The sequence below is a fragment of the Solanum pennellii genome, chromosome 1 (genome assembly GCF_001406875.1).
Source record: "Solanum pennellii chromosome 1, SPENNV200".
NCBI classification, from domain to species: domain Eukaryota; kingdom Viridiplantae; phylum Streptophyta; class Magnoliopsida; order Solanales; family Solanaceae; genus Solanum; species Solanum pennellii.
In genome coordinates this window covers 73,335,859-73,355,877 of record NC_028637.1, presented here as the reverse complement: position 1 = coordinate 73,355,877, position 20,019 = coordinate 73,335,859, and the positions used below count along the sequence as shown (strand labels likewise).

Below are 20,019 nucleotides of genomic sequence, written 5' to 3'. Positions count from 1 at the left end.
ATATCGTAACATCAATTTCGATCAAAAGTGAAATATTTTAAGACCCTTTTCTCTTACTAAAATATTTCAAAATTAGAGATTTCCCAAATATTCTACCATTCATCTTTTCAACCTTTAGTCAATAGTAACGTGGGAGTGGAGCTAAACTTTCAATCTCTGTTCAGCACTCTGATTTGTTTATCATTTGAAATTTCAGGGACTCCATATTTTGAAGAATATTTTTTATATTGGACAAAGTAAAATCTATTTCAACCCTAGACAAAGTTATTAAATCAAAATCAAAAATTTCCAACAACAAGAAATCGATGGTGCACTGGGATATGCTTCAAAATCTTTTTCAATTCATCAAATTTTATTTGAAGAATATTTTTCAAACCTTTCAACAAAAATCTATTTGAGCTTGAAATATGCAATCTCATTGCAATTAATTTTGAAGCTCGATGGTTGTAGAATTTTAAACCATTTTCAACAACAAAAAAACAGTTTGAATGCGAAATTTTCAATCGATTGTAGACTCACTTTTAAGCTTGAAAGTTTACTTATCAACGGTGAGAGTATTTTCAATACCTTTTACCAACAAACCCATTCGAGTTTGAATTTTTGATTCAATTGCGGACTCACTTTTAAGCTTGAAGTTTTCTCCGTCAATGACAGTAGTTTTTTAACCCCTTTCAACAACAATGAATTGAGATGAGACTCGTATTTTTTCATTGGAAGGACATGCCATTTATTGAGTTCTTGTTTTGGTAAAAAGACAGATTTGGGGGTGTTTCTGTTTGGTATAAAATTTGAACGACTTTTTATCAATCCGACTGGATCTTTGATTTTGGGTTAAATTTAAGTAAAATATTGGAACCTGATATCTCAATAGTTACACACATACCATTTTCAATAGTTAGGCATATATTTGTCCTTTTTCCCTACTTTTTACAAGTCCATCCAGACAGGCCATTAATTGTCTAGCCCTAAATCCAGAAAAACTCTTCCCATCCATATTATGTCAAATTCTTTTAGGTGTATTACAAGACCCAAAAGAGCATGTAAATATACCAAAGACCATAGGACACAGCAGGTAAAAAAAGCTAATGAATGGTGGGTGCCCCAAGTATAATAATATAATATAATATAATAACACAAGGCAACACAACCATGTTAACACAACAAACATGGTTTGCTGGGGAGGGGTTTATTTCTAGACTACACATCTTCGAACCCAACTGTGGGCTCTGATAAAAATATAAATATAATACGATACACAATAGGGACTATCAAGGAAATGCTGGAAACCTTGAGGCACACAATGGCAATCTCTAAGCATTCAGAGCTACCGCGTAGACTGGCCAGTGACTCCTTAGGGCAGTGTACTCAACACTGTAAAAGATATTCACAGAGTAATGCTACATCTCCTTTGAGATCAGGCTGCACAATACAAAATTGTGACATCTGCTTCCACCTAAATGCATCATTTTAGCTGCAAAACTCAAGCTCCTGTGAACATAAATATTCATAATAATAAAGCCGTTGGTAATAATATTCGCAATTGTAGAATAAAGACGGGCACAAGCATGCCGCTCAACAAAAGATGCATAGGCCTAACCATTGTGTAAAGCCCCTTTCAAGTAAACTGTAACTTTAATACTCCAACTCACAGATGATGCCTAAGCCCAACTTCTAGAATGTTTATAGGAAAAATTACTTAAATGGGTATCTTTAGTAAATAATAACAGATTTTAGCAATCTTTTTATTTATTAGCATTTAAAGAATACTATGATAAATCCGCAGTATGTATTAAAAATGAATTATATATGCAATATATATGTACTATAATTGTTTAAAATATATTGTGCTTGTTTAGTGAGAAATTTAAACATTATATTAAAATGTGATAAAATATGACAAATATATTATTCATCAATAAAGCTTGTATTTTATGTGTTTTATAAGTAGTTCCCCGTAATATGTATTAAAACTGTATTATAGATGTATTAAAAGTGATTAAATGAAAAAAAAATGGTATCACTATAAATGGTAAATATTTTCTTAGTATGGTATATTTATGCAAGTTTCTCATGTTTATATGCTCGACCACCAACCCACCAAACCGATAGGATTGCAAGATTATCGGTGATGATAGAGCTATTTCTGGACCAACTTAATAAATTCTGCTATTCAAAGAAAAGAAGAAACCTTCAGGCTTGTTTTTCCACATCCACTCCTGAGCAGCTTCAATCCCCTGTGAAGAGTAAGAAGATGAGGTGATATGGCCGTCAAATGCACCACAAGAAGTTCATCACACATTATACTTACTGATAGTCCTCAATTTATTCATTAGAGAACTACAGCGTAATCAGTACATTTACAAAATAATTGAGGATCCTTTGATCAATCAACTCATTCCTTACTGTTACTTCAGATAATGCATTACACAGGGTACATAGTTATACCATATATGTTGGCGATAAAATGAACACCATATAAAAATCAATATCAATAAAGATTTTTTGGCGAATAAAAAGACAAAAAAACGTTTAAAATCTAGCAAAAAGTTGGATGGCACGTAAAGCAGGACACAACAAATGGCCCTTCTGGCTCAATTGAAGCTTACAGGTTTCTTCGACCACTAATAGAGTGAAGGTTGCACCAAAATGCCTTCTTTACAGAAAAAAGAAAAAAAAAGAAAGCCCCGTGAGAAAGCAGATTGGGGGTTGAGGAAACAGACATTGGCGATGCCAGCCACTATTTTGCTAATTCAACTTAAAGCCATAAAGTCGACTCTTATCGGGCTAAAGAAAAAACAGAAACCTAATAGAAACAAAGAGCACTTGGACCCGGAGAAAACACATACCAATAGAACAGACAATTTTCATCTTTTCCCTTCTCAGCAATTGGTTGTGCTGAGGGGGAGAAATATGGACTCAGGTATTTGTCAAGTACTGTGGCACGGGACTGTAGAAGCCATGCCAGGGAGAATCTCTCATCTTCAGCACAAAGGGTAATGCAGAAGGCAGGTATCAGCAGAATACAAGCACACAGATGATTTCATTACCAAACACTAAGTTTAAGATATTTCTATATTTCTTAGATACTTCACAAGGAGTCAAATTGAAGAGACAAGATGGCAATATATCGAGGATAGAAACTAGACTATTTTCGTTTACTAACAACTTCTTTCCAGGGCACTTGGACGTCACGATCCTTTGGAGGAAACTAGTTTTTCTTCAATCACCCGTTAGTGATTGTTAAAAACTATATATTTTTTTGAGAATTAATATTGTTCATAAACTTGTTTAAAAACTAAATTTAAAGATTCAGGTGGAAAACAGAATTTAAATATTGGCTGGTGACAAGTCATTCAAAAAAAAAAAATTGACAATGGTAACAGTTTTGTGTATTAATCTTCAGCACTAAAGGCTGGGTCCCATATTTACATCATGGAACTACATACAGTTGCGTGTACTTAAAACAAAACAAAACTAGCTAATTACTTGTCTACTTTTGAATTGACACATATTAAGAAAACAATAACTGGCATAGTGAGTTTACCATTCTACCTCAAATAATTATGAAGTGGATGAATTAAAAACTTAAAATATTAAAGAAGTTCTACCTTTTACAAAATAATTAATTGAGGATATAACAGGTAAAATATTGTTGTCCTTTCTTGATTTGTCAAAATGGACAAGTAATTAGGAAAAACTAAAAAAGGAAAAGTGGACAACTAACTAGGGACAGAGGGGGTACGAGTTATCAAAATCAGGAATATGGTACGAATGGGTTGGAGCGTAGAAGGAATTTAATCAGGAAGTCATGTTGTGGTTTTGTCATTCAATGTGTTTGGCCTCGGAGCGGTGTGGCAATCTTCCCAGAAAATGGAATTTCAAAGATCATCTGCCAAACTCTACAGTTCTCATAAACATAAATAATTTTGGCAGTATTAGTCTAGCACTTATGGTCCTCTTTCAAAGTAAATACAAACATCAATGTGGGAATGGAAGATCATCTTGGATAGATAACTGGCTTGGAAAGGGGTCTATAAAGATTCTGTGCCCTGATATTTTCAGTTTAAGCTAACAACAGGATGCAACAGTAAATCAAATAGGGGCCCATCAGAATCAGAACTTGAACAGGATTGAGAGATAGAGTTGATGAGTTTATTTCTTCTCTGGAGCATTCAAAGGGTTTGAGGAACAAGAGGACAAATTAATCATCTTTTGATGATTTTATCCATACTGTTCAACAAGCTACATTGTGGCCTTGAAACATACATGGAAAGTCAAAATTACATACTATGACCTATGTAGCTCATTTTGTTTAGCTAATCGCTAAAGAAGCCTGCCTGACTGGAGAAAAATTAACGAGAAGGGGAGGGGCATTCAGTTATGCTCAAAATGGCATCTCTAGAAGAGTAAAAAAGTAACAGATCTGTTTATTCACCGAGCAATCACTAATCAGCGTTGGCAGCTTTTCTTAAACATGAAAGTTATCAGATGAACAATTCCTAGTCTGACTAGTAAATTACTGGCATGTTGGAGAAACTTGGGCAGAGGTAACAGGCAGAAGAACAAATGGAAAATAAATACCTGCTTGCATTTGGTGGACTATTAGGAAGGAAAGAAATGCAAGATGTTTTGAAGATATACTCAAGTTCCATTCAGAGAATCAAGTTGAACTCTGTCTTACTTTTTCATTATGTGTAAAGAAGGCTTCATAGAATGTTCTGAGTCTATTTTATAAGTTTAAGAATCTTCGTAAAATTCTCGTAAGTAGCACCAAGGATACACTGATTTTGATTCACTTTGTTCTGTAAATATGGCAACTAGCACTGCCTTCATTCTGAATTCTATAGTACTCGTAACTTTTATTTATTTAAAAAAGACGCGACTTAGCAGTTGATACTGTACATCACATGATATAAATCCTACATCACCATATTGGCATATATTTTACTGTGAAGAGAGCCATATTTTCTACAGTTGAGTCAAGAGTGAAATGATCTACAAAGATTCAAAAAACATAAGATCAGAACAATGAGAAGCATAATGTTACCTGAATCGGTTGTTGACCTGTCATTCCAACTGGGTACTGGAAAATCAAAAACATATAATAAGAATTCCACTGAAATTCACGTCCTATAATTAAAAACGGTTATATAGTAAATACTAACCATTGTAGCTTGAGAAGCTTGTTGTGATAGTTGAGGAGGGCGGACCTGCGTTGGGATATATGTTGGAAGCTGACTCCGAGGCTGTGCTTGCATTTCAGGAACCTGTTGGGAAGGAAACCCCTGGGGTTGAGCCTGATTATGAGACTGTTGGACTGAAAGTTTTTGCTGTTGTTGTTCATATGATATCAGCTCCTCCGGCTTTTCCCACTAAATTTCAAAAGCAACGATTAATACTTAGTAGGTGGCCTAAAAGTATATAACTCAACCAACAGGCACTATACAGTAGATGTTTACCCTGCTTTCTCCAGTAGTACTGCTGTAATAGTACTTGAATCCATCAGGAGATGTGTGCTCTGTCCAATTACATTTCACCAGACTTGTAGTCTGGTTCATTCCAGATGTAGCAGGAAGTGCATCTGCTTTTGGTTGGACAGCAGTGGCACTAGGTGCCGGTTGTTGAACAAGCCCAGGCCATGCAGACTGCAAGACAGTATACATTGTCAACAGCTAACCCCAATGTGCACAGTAACATATACTCTTAATACTCGAATATTATTGAAATATTTATACTTATGGCAAGGAAACACAATGTGCACAGTAACAGGACAGTATACATTGTCAACAGCTAACCTCAATGTGCACAGTAACATCTACTCTTAATACTCGAATATTATTGAAATATTTATACTTATGGCAAGGAAACACAAACTGAGCCCCAACTAGAACTGGCTGAAACAGAACATATTTTGAACCATAGAACACACAAATTTAAGGAACAATGGCAAGTCAATACCATATATCATTCCAACCCACGGGAAATTATTTTAAAAAGGAAAAAATTGAGAATCTCAAAAACCTATTTTACAAGAAATTCTATTGTGAAAATATTTTCAAGTGTACCTGTTGTTTAGCATCTTGTGTGCCCTGCTGGACTGCTGAGTTTTGGCTAGATGGTTGCATGAGCTGCAATTGTTGCTGAAGCTGAGTAAAGGTTTGCTGCGATGATTGAAAACTCGCCTGCAGAGTTTGGGTCTGTTGAGACAACATCTGTGCTAGTTGCGAAGGTGGCTGTTGAAGATGTTGGACTGACTGCTGCTGGAAAGGCTGCTGGTTTGCATTTGCAGATGCAGCATGTATTTGCATGTTGTTACTTAAGGGTGTATGTCCAATGACAGGTGTCATATTGCGCTGCACCTGGGGCTGAGAAACAGTTGATTGCCCAGTCAAACCAAGTGACTGCTGCGACAGCGCTCCCTGAGGGAAAGGACTTTGACCAGCAGAGTGGGACATTTGTACTTGATTTCTCTGCCCAAACAAAGCATGTGATGTTGGTCCCGGTGACATAGGTGTTGATGCTGGAGCCTGAAACTGCACGGAAGATGGTATATGCTGTGGTGACTGAAGTGGCTTTTGTAGTGAAGAAATTTGTTGGCCAACAGTGGGGAATTGTTGAGCAGACTTGCCAACAGAAGACACAACTTAGCACAAAAACAACGAACAAAAACCATTCTTAAGATTGAAATAACATTAAGCAAGTTTCTATAAACACACACCAGTTGCGGTGTAGGAGCAGAAGAAGCTGCAATTCCTGTATGCATCCCATTTCCAGTGCCATTAACACTCCTGAAGGAGCCACCCTAAAAGTTTGTGTAGGCAGCATTAAAACAACACACCATTTCTATACATGTACAAAGTGTACTTTATATACATATAGAAAAACAGTCTTTAGGATATACAATCAACAATTACTCAATCAAGAATTAGTCGAGGTCGATTTCTTCTGGAAAATGCATTTAAGTAAGTTGTAATCAGTAATCACACACAAAGTAGTCCAATTAAGTATTATGATACAGCCAAAGGTCACAACCATACACATGCTCTTCTACTTGAATTATGCCTAGCAATAAAGTTGATGCCACTTTAGCTCGCAGTTTGCTATTAGAAGTTCAGAAATATCATTCAGATTAGATCATCTAAACACAAATTGTGTAGAGATCATTCAGATTAGATCATCTAAACACAAATTGTGTAGAGAAACACACTCTAAATTAGGCTCTAAAAACACACAATCCTAGAGGAATCAAGCAAAAATTTGAACAGGGAACCCTAAAACCTGATGAGAGGAGATAAGAACACAATCATAGAGACATGATCATTTTATGCCTCTGTTCTACTAAATAGTATGCTTCTAAAAAGACATAGTATCAGATAAAATTATAAAGAAAAATCTTTGAATTTAAGAGTAACATGTGTTTTAAAAATGTATGAGTAGTTAAGTGTTTGAATGCTACAAGGACAGGTAATAAATAAAATTCCCTCATTAACAAAAACAGAAATCACCCAAAGAAGTTTGACCCAGAATGCAACAAGAAAACATGTTCTGCAGATAAAACCAGGAATATATTACAGGTCTAAGAATTGGTTCTAGTTATATGACTAAAGCATGTAGCACATGGGTGCAGCATCATTTTTGGAGGGTTGAGCAACATAGACCATCTCAGCGGAGGTAAGAAAAAACACTAGGTGACTTCTTCCCATCTGTATTGGTGGGAGGTAGCAGATACCTGGTGGAATAATCGAGGAGAGTGAAAGTTGGCCCGGACATAACCGTCATTAAAAAAATGACCACAGCATGTATTCATAATGATACTCAATCTAGTTTCCCAGGAAAGGGTAGGTATAAATGGTGTAGGCCATTTGCAGTAGTCCATACCTGATGTGTCTCTGTAATTCCAACCTAGCTAGACATTTTCGCAGGTACAAATATATGTCAAAGAACTGACTTTCTTACCTCTACAACAACTGACCACCAACACATGCAACAATTGACCACCAACATACTTAGAGGAAGTACATTACCAAGTAACCCCCGAGCTATATATAATATATAGCTTCAGAATTCATTTCATATGAAAGCTTTTGAACCAAAAGGACAAGCACGCAATTACATCAACACAGTGCATGATGGCAATTAAATAAACATTGCAACTTTCCCCTCATAAACAGTTAATCTAACGGCGACAGAGGATTCAACATGTTTTCCTTACCAAAGCAGAAGGCACTGTGGTATCAGTGGATCTAGGAGGAAATTGATTTCCAAAACCATGCATCCCTTGGTTGGAAACTGGCCTGAAACCTTCAGAGCTCATAGGACGCCAAGCATTAGGACCAACTTGTCCTTGCACAGGCTCGCCAATATTAGGCGGTGGTCTACATACCAGAGAAAACAAAGAGTCTGAGTTCTATATTGAAGAAAACCTTAGTAGCAAATGAAAAAACTTAACTAATACCTAATCCCAGGTGTTGGGAAGCGAGGTCCAACACCAGGTCCACCAAAAGCTGGCCCACCACCTCTGAAAGGAGTGAAAGAGAGTGATAAAGCAAACTATAACTAATAAGCAGAACAACTAATGTACTGGTCAAAGCAAAGCCAACTCAGAACATCTTTGCTTTTATGAAAATAAAGAACATTGGTATCTCATGAAATACCTAGGTTGTTCTCCAGGTTTAGGTCTCTTGGGGTCAGCAAACCGAACAGTTAAAGGTTGATCGCACCCCTGGAATTGTAAAGGCAATTACAAATTGATAAAAGGGTTTAATAATGGTATCAAACAAGACAACTATTAAGATCACAACCTTACCCTCATTGTATAATTTCCACTCAGAGAGTTTATAGCAGCCATTGCCATATCTCTATTAGAATATTTGACGAATCCACAACCTTCAATGTAGTTATAGTTAAATTAGCAAGGGTGAATATAAACTACCAACAATAAACCCCAAGACTTCATCCTTGAATTATTGTTGTTAATGTTCAGCATCCTTTGGTGCAAGTAATCAAGTACTTAACGGGAACTCATTAAGAGGCTGCTTGATAGGATGGATAAGAATAGTGTTAAATATGGTGTATTAGTAATGCTTGAATCAGTTATGCTGAAATTATTTCTTATACCATGTTTGATAGGTGTATTAAAAATAACATGTATTGCATAATTTCTATAGAAAGAAATATTTGTTTAAAAAAATACCCTCCATAAAATATGATGGAATGGATTTTACTAGGGGTGTCATATGGGCGGGTTGGGTTGAAATTGAAATATTATAATGAGTTGAATAGAAATCGGGTTGAGTCTTAACCCGCCCAAGTTTACTTTGGACTCAAATGGGTTGGGCTCAAATGGGCTAAAAAATGGGTTGGGTCTTGACCCGCCCAATTTGATCCGATTAATCTCAATAATTTAACATATTGATAATTAACTTCTATAATCACAATTTGAATTTTCGCTCAAAAATTTTTTGTTAAAAAAGTAACAAATGGATAGATAAATCCTAGAAGATGTTACACAGATAATAATTCATACCTTCAATATAGGAACATACCTTAATAAAAAAATTTAAAACGGATTGGAAATTGGAGATTGAATTGGGCTCTTAATTGAAAATTCTCTTCAAATGGGTTAAGCTTGAATGGATTGAGATTGAACCCAATTCAAATTATCTTGAGCCCAACTCATAAAATTCTGGGCGGGTTACATATGTTTGGGTTCATTTTTGACACCCCTAGGTTTGACAGAGGTTTTGAGGTGCAACTGTCTTTCATCATGCTAATATATGCATTAAACCCACAACATTACCAATACCATGGAGTTCCATGTATTACTTATACATACCTTTCTTCCAAATAGAACTAATGCTTCATTAGTTATACATAGGTCGAAAAAGTGTACCAAACACTTACAAAGCTAATGCATGCATTATTTTTTCGAATGCACTCTACTAAACGACCCCTAAGAGAACAAAAGAGGACTATGGAAAAGCTAAGATTATATTTTTCCCTCGGCAAGAAAACATCTAACTTTTCTTTTTAAACTATTAAATTAGTGAAAACAAAAGTAGTGTGTACTACCTAGTGATATCTAAGAGAATATTGAAAAATGAAGTGTGAACTGTGAAGACAAGTGTTAATAACAATAGGGGGTGTCAAATGGGCGGGTAGTGCTGAAATTGGAGATACTAAAATGGGTTAAGACAGAAATCGGGTTGGTTCTTGACCCGCCCAAGTTTACTTTGGGCTCAAATGGATTGGGTTCAAAAGGGCTAGAAACAGGTTGGGTCTTGACCAGCCCAATTTGACCTGATTAATCTAAATAATTTTAACATAGTGATATTTAACTTTTATAATCACAATTTGAATTTCCGCTCAAGATTTTTTAAAATATAGTAATAAATGGATAGATAAATCCTAAAAGTTGCTAAAAAAGATAATAATTCATACCTTTAATATTGGAACATATCTTAGTAAAGAGTTCTAAAACGGATTGAAATTGGAGAATGAATTGGGCTCAATTGAGGATTCTCTTAAAATGAGTTAGGCTTGAATGAGTTGAGATTGAACCCAATTCAAATTATCTTGAGCCCAACCCTTAAAATTCTGGGCGGGTTACCACTGTTTGGGTTATTTTTGACACCCCTACATAACAATATGGCTCCAAAGACCATAATGTATTGTTCAAGATAAAATAAAAAATATATTGGACATCTAAGGAAGGATGAGCCTATAGGTAAATTTATAGCTAAAGCATCAATGGAATAGTTCAACAATAGTTTATAAGTCATAAGTTTGCTTCAACCTGAGATATGGAGATTCTGCCTTTAGGCACTAACAGGGAAAAGAAACTGGGTCTCATCATATAGCAAAAGCACAGGATAAGGTGCACATTCATAAGAATAAAAATGGAATCAATAACACAAACCACGACTTTGCTTCATATCATCACGCATGAGATAGACATCTTCCACACGACCATATGGTAAAAATATCTGAAAGAATTGAAAAGAAATATTTAGTAGCTGTTTTTCAATAAAATATGAAAAGCATACAACAAAATCATTCAGAAAATTGTCAGCAATTCATATTCCATGCCAAATAGGTTGAAAAGAACAAGCTATGTACAGTGTGGTTGTGGTGTCACATTCACATGTCATGATGCAGCTATATGTGCTCACCCAATTGAAAAGTTTTTCAGCGCCTCGCTGGCAAGCAATCACTACTATAATCAATCAACGAAGACAGATGTACATATATGCATGTTTGAAATTTTAGTTGGGTTTATAGATACAAGGCACAAGCTTTGACTTGTTGAGGCCGTCACATGCTATGCGCGTAGATAGACAGCTATCTATGCAAAAGATAAAATTCCAAACTGAAAAAATAGAACATGTGAAAAGAAAAAAATATCTTGGTAATGCATTTACATACTTCTTCAACTTCCTTCTCTGTAGCTTGTTTGTTCAGTGACCCAACAAATAACTTGTATTCAACTGCACCTATCAATGGGGAAGAACAAAAAATGAGTAACAAACTAACAAGCATAAAGTCCCTTTCAACCAAGTCACACGAAGTACTATCTGAACTAAAATGCTGAGGTACTTGGTAAAAGAATGTAAAAATTACCAAGGCGTTCACGTTCACCATCTGCATACCTAACTTGAATAGGACCAATTCCCTGGTTAAATACACAGATGAATTAAGAACTAAAAAATGTGCCAAACAATTTTCCAGTATCTCAGCAGTAGAATTTACCCCAGGCAAAGTATATTGATTGTGCAATGCTCTTATAGCTCTATCAGCTTCAGCTGAAGTACCATACTTAATAAAACAACATCCTGCAGAAATCAAGTTTATATCCTGATATTATCAGATTCCACAAAGCTTCACTAGCAAATACACACCCGCAAAGAAGAGTACAGCATTCAGCAGCATGATACATTAGCAAGTAAACAGAATGGACTTTAAGGGATAGCAAAGGGGTAATAAGTCATTAATATAAAGATGAGAAGTCCACGACAACATATCATATATTTTTCTGATACGCAGAAGTAATAGTATAGTTTTAAAGCCCACAAAGTGTCGCATGAACACATATATGATATTCATTCCATCAACAGTGAAGCATACACGCTGCTTGTTTAAGTTAGCCAAGCACACCACCCAAACAGGTAAAAATCTCTGACAGCAGACATAAGATCCAACCAAGGTCACCTACTTCATTAACCCCCATATAAGATCATTTGAAGCCCCATTGGATTTACAATGTTTGATTATTCCAAGACAAAATTATGATAGTTATCAGCCTCTTCGTCTCAACCTTTCCTCGGTCACTGATAACTGAACTGAGTTGCTGAACTGAGACTTCTCAGAATGCCATTTTAGACAGTCAGGTTGAAGATAAATGTAACTAAATTAAAGAACTGAGGGAACAATATATTCTGCAATTGTAACACCGATCCAGCATTCTTTTTCATTCAGTTGATTAATCACACAGAGACTAAACTGTAGAAGAGGAGAAGCATGCACGCATTATCCTCCCCAAACATTTGAGGAGTTAATATAACCAAATACATTCTGTAGAAAGTGAGCAGCGAGCACTATTGATTAACTACAGCATAGAAGCTAGTAATTTTCTTTGTATCTCAGAACATGCACTTCATAAAATCATAAAGATAAAAGTAAAAAATAAGAGCACTTAAAGTTGCAACAAAAACAACAAGTATCATCTCAGAAACAAAATTAATAACTAAGGTGGAGAAATAGAGGAAATCTTGCAACTTAAAACATTTTCATAGCACAAAACTTAATATAAATCAAAATACTCTAAGTGGGTGTTCTTCCACTTAATCAGACAACACGAATGGGGCTTAACCATACACCACCTTTCGTGTATGTAGAAAAATCAAAGATTGCATAAATCAGAACAAGTTATGCAACTTATCACCGAAAACATTCAATCAGATATCATTATATAGCCTGACGAAGATTGATTAACAAACACCTATAAAGAAGTGAATGAAGGCCAGAAATGGGGAAATGCATCAAAGCCCAAGAAGCAGAAAATCAAAATAACATAAAGATGCAAAGCACAAAACAGAAACCAAAGTGAGAACCCCGTCACTGAAAATCAGTCACCTGACTCACTAGCGAATTAACTCAGCAGCACAACATTAACTGTAATACCTTTAGAATAAAAAACTTGTACTTCCCTGATTTTAGCCCAGTGACAGGCATCAAACATCTTTCATATCACCATTACTCTTTTTCTGACACAGTTTCTACAGACCCTAGAAACTTTAGTGGTGAAACTGTTTTCATTCCATGCAGTGTTGACCAACCATGTCATTCATGCAACTGCTCAGTCAAATTTTTAACTCTAGCCACCTTTTGTGGCATAATGGTGACATATGGCTAATTAAAATATAGAAATTCTCAAGGTCCAAATCATACACTCACTACCTACCATGTGTATAAAGCAGGAACTTATTATGATGGTCCCCTGCAGACAAAATAATATGTTGTTTCATAGAGCTCAATAAAGTCATGAGCAAAATAATCTGTTGTTTTATGGGATGCATATGAAGCTCAATAAACACACCTGCTATGCACCCCATGGGTTTTGGTAATGGAAAAGCATCACAGGGACTCGCAGTTAATATACACAATCAACCACCCCAGAAGAACGAAGCCAACCATATATAATCTAATATATCTTATGAGGGAAATTGTTAAAGCAGCCTGCATTGATGATGAACTTCATCAAGAAAATTACACATCCATATCCATTAATGTACTCAAATATTATATCGACCATGCCACTACACAGCAAAAAGCAGTGTGCACAACCCTGTTTGTTCTACAAGGGTGTCACAACCCTGTTTGTTCTATAAGAGTGTCACATCCTGTGTAATGGAACAAAATCTAGAATTTACATAATGTGGCATAAGATGCACATGCCTTTGTTAATGAACAACTACCATTACTTCTGACAATTGTTATTGATCAGAAGCCAAAACTCAAAATCAACCACACCAAGAGCCAAGAGGATCACATAAATTAATAATTAAATTAAAACACCTTCCAGTGCATTATCATAAGAACCTCATCCACCCATGAACATCATCGAACAAACATTAAGAAGCATTCAGTGAAGAGCTCACTCGTATTGGGGTAAATAATGCAAGATAATTCACAAGGCCCCTATTAGCACAAGCAATAAATTGAAGATGGAATATTAATATCCTAAACATCACATTCATCCTGGTATATGTTTGAAAAATCCTGGGGATACATTCAAATACACGATATTGCACCAAAAAAAGAGAAAATGGCAATGTCATGTCATCCAGGCATCTACCAAATACCAACCAGACACACTCATTCATCATGCACCGTATGTTGCAAATGATAAGCATACGGACGTATCGAGGAACTATTAACTAAAGGAGGGTGTGGCTTCAAAATCAACCATACATACGCATTCAACTGAACAGGAAATGAATGGAGAAGAATAAATGTCTAAATACACATAGCACTTCAGAATGATTTCACTAGCAACTCAAATCAGCATCTAGCAGCCATGTCAGTCTCAGCACTCTGATTAAAAAGATACTCTATTTATTTGTTCAGTTGTTTGTTGTCATACACCAACCACTGTGATAAGATAAGCTTCAGATGAGATCTAGGAAAGCCTCAATAAGTTAATCATTCTCCGGAAGTGAAAAGTAGATGATATTAGACTGTTAATTAATACGACAATTTACCAAGGAAATAGTTTGCAATTCATCCCTCGCTTCTAAAGAGATATGCTAAACATCCAGCTGGACACACCATTTCTATTTGATGATCCAACTTTACATCCACAAAAGATATCCACAATTGGATTACTATAGAGTCAAGCACGCATCAACATGATGAATTTCCACATCTACAACAACTGAGTAAATCATATCACTACTCCAATGGAATAGAAGTTGGGCACATCACAAGGTAATAATCCAAATGTCAATCATTTCAAGTGATGTACATCCAGAGATTCCACAAAGTAAACACAGAAAACAGTTGCGCTCACATAACCTAATACAATAATCATTTTCTAATTTCTCCAACTGACGCTTATTCTACAAAACAAGACCTTTCTTCACTATTGTCTACTTCCACAGGAAGGTTGATTCACAAGTTTTATTCTCGTCTTCTCTTTGGTTGACTGGATGAACCCAAAAGACAGTTGCAATCAATACCAGGCATCCAGACAATTGTGGAAAACTAACTGACATCAAACATGATCTTATACTGCTCCTTCAGCCCTCAAAGGTCCTGAAAAGAGACATGTAGATCCAACGCAAATCTAAAAAAAAAAATCTAGCAATACATACCTTGTTGTTGCCCAGTTCTCTTATCTTTAATGAAAGCAACCTCGAGTACTCTTCCTTGTTCCTCAAACAAAGGTCGGATCTGACATCAAACAAGAACGATCAGCTAATTGGACTAAGAGATGAGGAAGAATACCAAGCACATTTGAAATGATACAGTTTGAATAAAAGGAGAAGATCGGATGGCAGCATTCTTGGCAAACAATATGCATTGACGTGTAGAAGTTAATAGGAAGCATATCCAGTGAAAATGAACTTCCTAGAGCATACAGGTCATGGCAAGCAAAATCATAGTGGCATACCATCGCTCAGAAAATGTTCATCTCAACTACTTTCTGTTAAGAGAAATCAACATCAACTGCAAGTTATCAATCAATCCGAATACCAACATATTACGTGTCCCTTCGCAATATAGTTTATTCTTCCCTCTTTGGCATGATATCAAGATCAATAGTGACACAGAGAACTAAGTACATGCCAATTAGGATATAAAATACGGCAAAGAAGAGAGGTGCATGATCAGGAAATCTAGGAAGCAAATATAGTAGGAACCAGAACACAAAATACTAGTGTCACCTATTATGAGTACAAATAACAAGGAGGAAAAAAAAAGACAAATGACAAGTTTAAAGAATAACAAGGACTTACATCTTCTTCAGTTGCCGTTCTTGGGACAGATCCAACAAAAAGTTTGGCAAAACCAGCCTCGTCAACTTGTTCTGAATGAATATGGATAACAATGAATACACTAAAAATAATATTTAAAAACAGAAAAACAAGCAAAGAAAAATTAAGGACCTATCGCGTGTTAATTATATACTAAGACGAATGTCACAAAACTCCTCTAACTGAACAAAGGATCTGCATTACATTGACCAAGCAATATACAACTGCCTTGTAGTCAACAAATTTCATACATATACATTGAAAGAAAAACATTGGACCAAAAGTATCTTTCAAAAGTATGTTTACAAGTAATTACTACTTTATATACACAGGATTTCCAGTCAAAAGAACCATGATGCTAGACATTTTGATCTAGGAAGTACATAAGAGACATCCAAACAGAATAATACAACTTAGAATACTCTTCAGGCTCGAGGTGCACATAAAACTATAGGACAAAGGCGGGGATAAAAAAGTTGTACATGTTAGCCAAGGCAAGGGAGAGATGACACGTGACCTGGACCAAGTTAAGTGCATGAAGGATGAGGACATCAAAGTACTGGAGGAAACACTCATTAGACAGAGATGATGGACATCAAAGTACTAGAGGACGAAACACTCATTAGACGAAGATGACAGTCATACTCCCATGAACTCTTGAATTAGGGGGGTGGCAAAGACAATTTTGTGCTGGGGGATCTGGATCACTCCAAGAGGAGTCGCGATTTTGGGTAATGTAGGTGTATAGAGGTGGTGGAGGTCACAGGTGGTATTTGTAGGATGTGTAGGGGAAAAGCATTCAAGCCTAATGAGATCCCGCTGATATTTTGGAAGTGTCTAGGCAGGGCAGGTATGGAGTGGCTGACTAGGTTGTTTGATGTCGTTTTCGGACAACGAGATTCCAAAAAATGGAGGTGGCATACAATGATACAAGAACAAGGGAGACATTCAGAGTTGCAACAATTATAGATGTATCAAGTTGTTGAATCACACTATGAAGATTTGGAAGAGGGAGGTGGAGCTTAGTGTAAGTATAAGTGTGTCTTTTTCCAAGCACAAATTCGAATTCATGTCAGAGCGCTCAACTACAAAAGGCATTCATCTAGTATGGAGACTAGTGGACCATTATAGGGAGAGAAGAGGGACTTATATATGGTGTTCATCGATCTAGAAAAGGCATACGACAAAGTCTCATGAGAGGTTCTATAGAGATGCTTGGGGGCTTGAGGTGTGCTTGTTGCATATACTAGGGCAATCAAAGACATGTAAAACGAAGCCCCAACCTGGGTAAAGATAGTGAGAGGAGACTCGAAGCACTTTCTCGTTGTGATGGGGCTGCACCAAGGTTCGACTCTAAGCCCTATTTTTATTTGCCTTCGCAGCGGGAGTTAACTCTAAGTTAGACGTATGGAGAAAAACCCTAGATTTTAATGGAACATCAAAACAAAATATATGAAGTTCAAAATCAGTGACGCAATGCATGAGGCTAACATAGAAGTGAATATTAATACACAAGTCATCCAAAAGAGGTAGCTCCAAGTATCTTGGGTTTAATATCCAAGGAAATACGAGATAAACGAGGTTGTCACTCACCATATGGATACAGGGTGATTGAAGTGGGAGCTACCATCCGAAGTCATGTGTGATAAGAAGGTGTCACCAAAACATAAATGCAAGTTCTACAAGGTGGTGGTTAGATCAGCTATGTTATACGGGGCGGAGTGTTGGCCAGTCAAAAACCCTCACATTCAAAAGATAGGTTGAAGAAATGAGGATGTTACGATGGATATGTGATATACTAGAAGTTTAGGATTAGAAATGAGACAATTCGAGACAAACTAGAGTGACTTTAGTAGAAGATAAGATGCAAAAAGCAAGGCTGAGATTATTTGAACATGTGAAGAGGATATACGGATGCCCCTGTGTGGAGGTGTGACAGGTTTTCTATGGATGGTTTTATGAGAGGTAGAGGTAGACCGAAAAAGCATTGGGGAAAGTAGACATCACATGACACAACTTTAGCTTATGGAGGACATGACCTAAGATAAGAGGGTGAGAACGACACGAATTAGATAGAAGGCTAATAGGAAGCAGCGTGTTGTCTTGTTGCCCGTTCATACTAATAGTCGTAGTACGCTCATGTAGTTTTTCGTCCTTTTATTTCTATTACTATCGGTTGATTCTTTGTACCTCGATTATCATATTGTTAAATTGTAGTTTATATTTTGTTACTATCTATTGTTTTAGTTATTATTTATTGTTTCTTGTACGTTTGTTACTTCTTTTTTTTGGACGGTTGTATTAATCATTTAACCATTTGATTACGTTTGTTTTATCTTGTCTTGAGTGTAATACTAGCTAGTAAGTATACATCACAACCTCAGCCTTACGGTACGAGGTTAAATAAAATAAACATCCTTCTTTTAGCGACTAAAATTAAAATTGCACATAGTAGCCAAAGGATTGTGCTTGAAAGTAAAAAACTCATTGGGTGTTCAAATGTATCCTTCCATCAAATTTATACAAAATCACATGCGATTCATAGGGAGATAAAGAAATAGAGTGAACCAAGTACATGTGTCTTACCTTTCAAGGAAGGGGAAAAAATGACATTATATATATAACATATTTAAATAGAAAATAAACAAATCCGATTTTGAGTGGATTTAAAATGAAATAGAATTAAGAAATAGAATTTTAGGGATAAGGAATAAATTAAATAAACAAACAAACCGTGGATAAATCCAAGCGATCTTTTAGCAGGCGTTTGCCCTCGATTTGATCGAGGGATCGAATTGATTATAGAAACATGAGTTTAATTATTCAATTTATTAGTGAACAAGGAAAAATATTATCAAGACACGTGAATAGATTGACCTTGAGACAACAATGATTAATTACTCTTGCTATAAAACAAGCTCGTACTTTATCTTTGTTACCTTTTCTCAATAATGAGAAACAATTTGAAACAACCGAGTCAACCGCTAGAACTACTCGTTTTAAAGCCCGAAATAAATAGGCTTACTTCTTCTTCACTTGAATCATAATTACAAGAATCTCGATTCATCTGCTATCCTTCCACTCTAACAAGTAAATTTTGTTCCAATTATAAATAATCCACATTCAACTTACCAGTAAAAAAAGAAGATAAAACAAAAATGAGGATAAACTTTAGGTATACCTGGAGAAGGGTAACCCCGTTTTTGCCCTGAAAGAGGCCCCGAAAGAGGACGAGGCGGTGGCGGCATCTGGTAACCTAAATGCAACCTTCCAGAATCAACCCCACCACCAGTAGCAGCAGTAGTATCAGTAGGGTGCTGAGTAGGGCTATTAAAGGCCCGGTGGTAACGGGGGCCACGGTATACATCCTGACTTTGACGATGATGATGTTGAGGGTTCCCAGAATCATCAGAAAAAGTTCTAGGAGATGGAGGGCCCCTTGAATGCTTGTATTGAAATGGGCCTGAGTTGTACCTCTCTCCTTTGTGTCTATCCATGGAAATTGGATTCACGAATACAGGTATTCTTGAAGATTATAGAGAAAAAGGGTCCGAGAATTGGGGACTCATAAACCCTAGAGTTGTTTGTGCTAAACTTATGCTGAACGAAGAAGCTATGTATGTACTTTGTGTTTAGTCGATGACGGAAGTGATATCTGTGATTCGATTATCGAGCATACAATGTACTCTCTCCTTTCCATAAAAGAGGTCGTTTGGGATTGTTATTAAAAATTGTTTATTTTTAGAGGTTTAAAAAAAATAATTTATATTTAATTAATTTATTAAATAAATGTCTTAACATGACCATATAAATATAATTGTAAATATGGTAATATGTATATATGGCAGAGATACTTTGATTTAGAAAAAAAGAAAACTAATTTTCTGTTTCTGTTTTTTATTTTCTTTCTGAGCTTAAAATTTTAGCTTTTTTCCAATCGCAAAAAATTATTTCTGCCTCCATTTTTCTTATTAATTTTTCAAGA

General features: G+C 36.0%; 1 protein-coding gene across 1 annotated transcript; it reads right to left on the bottom strand.

Moving 5' to 3' along the window:
* Positions 1–1,073: 1,073 nt before the first annotated feature.
* LOC107007993 (flowering time control protein FCA) lies at positions 1,074–19,761 on the bottom strand. Its single transcript, XM_015206870.2, has 18 exons — positions 19,216–19,761; positions 16,017–16,087; positions 15,372–15,450; positions 11,749–11,831; positions 11,620–11,671; positions 11,425–11,492; positions 10,919–10,985; positions 8,807–8,886; positions 8,655–8,722; positions 8,456–8,518; positions 8,213–8,375; positions 6,719–6,802; positions 6,066–6,623; positions 5,460–5,645; positions 5,166–5,372; positions 5,048–5,083; positions 2,189–2,234; positions 1,074–1,488 (listed from the first exon to the last, which is right to left on the bottom strand). The coding sequence occupies exons 1-18, from the start codon at positions 19,529–19,531 to the stop codon at positions 1,481–1,483; spliced, it is 2,235 nt and encodes a 744-aa protein (XP_015062356.1). The 5' UTR covers positions 19,532–19,761; the 3' UTR covers positions 1,074–1,480.
* Positions 19,762–20,019: the final 258 nt, after the last annotated feature.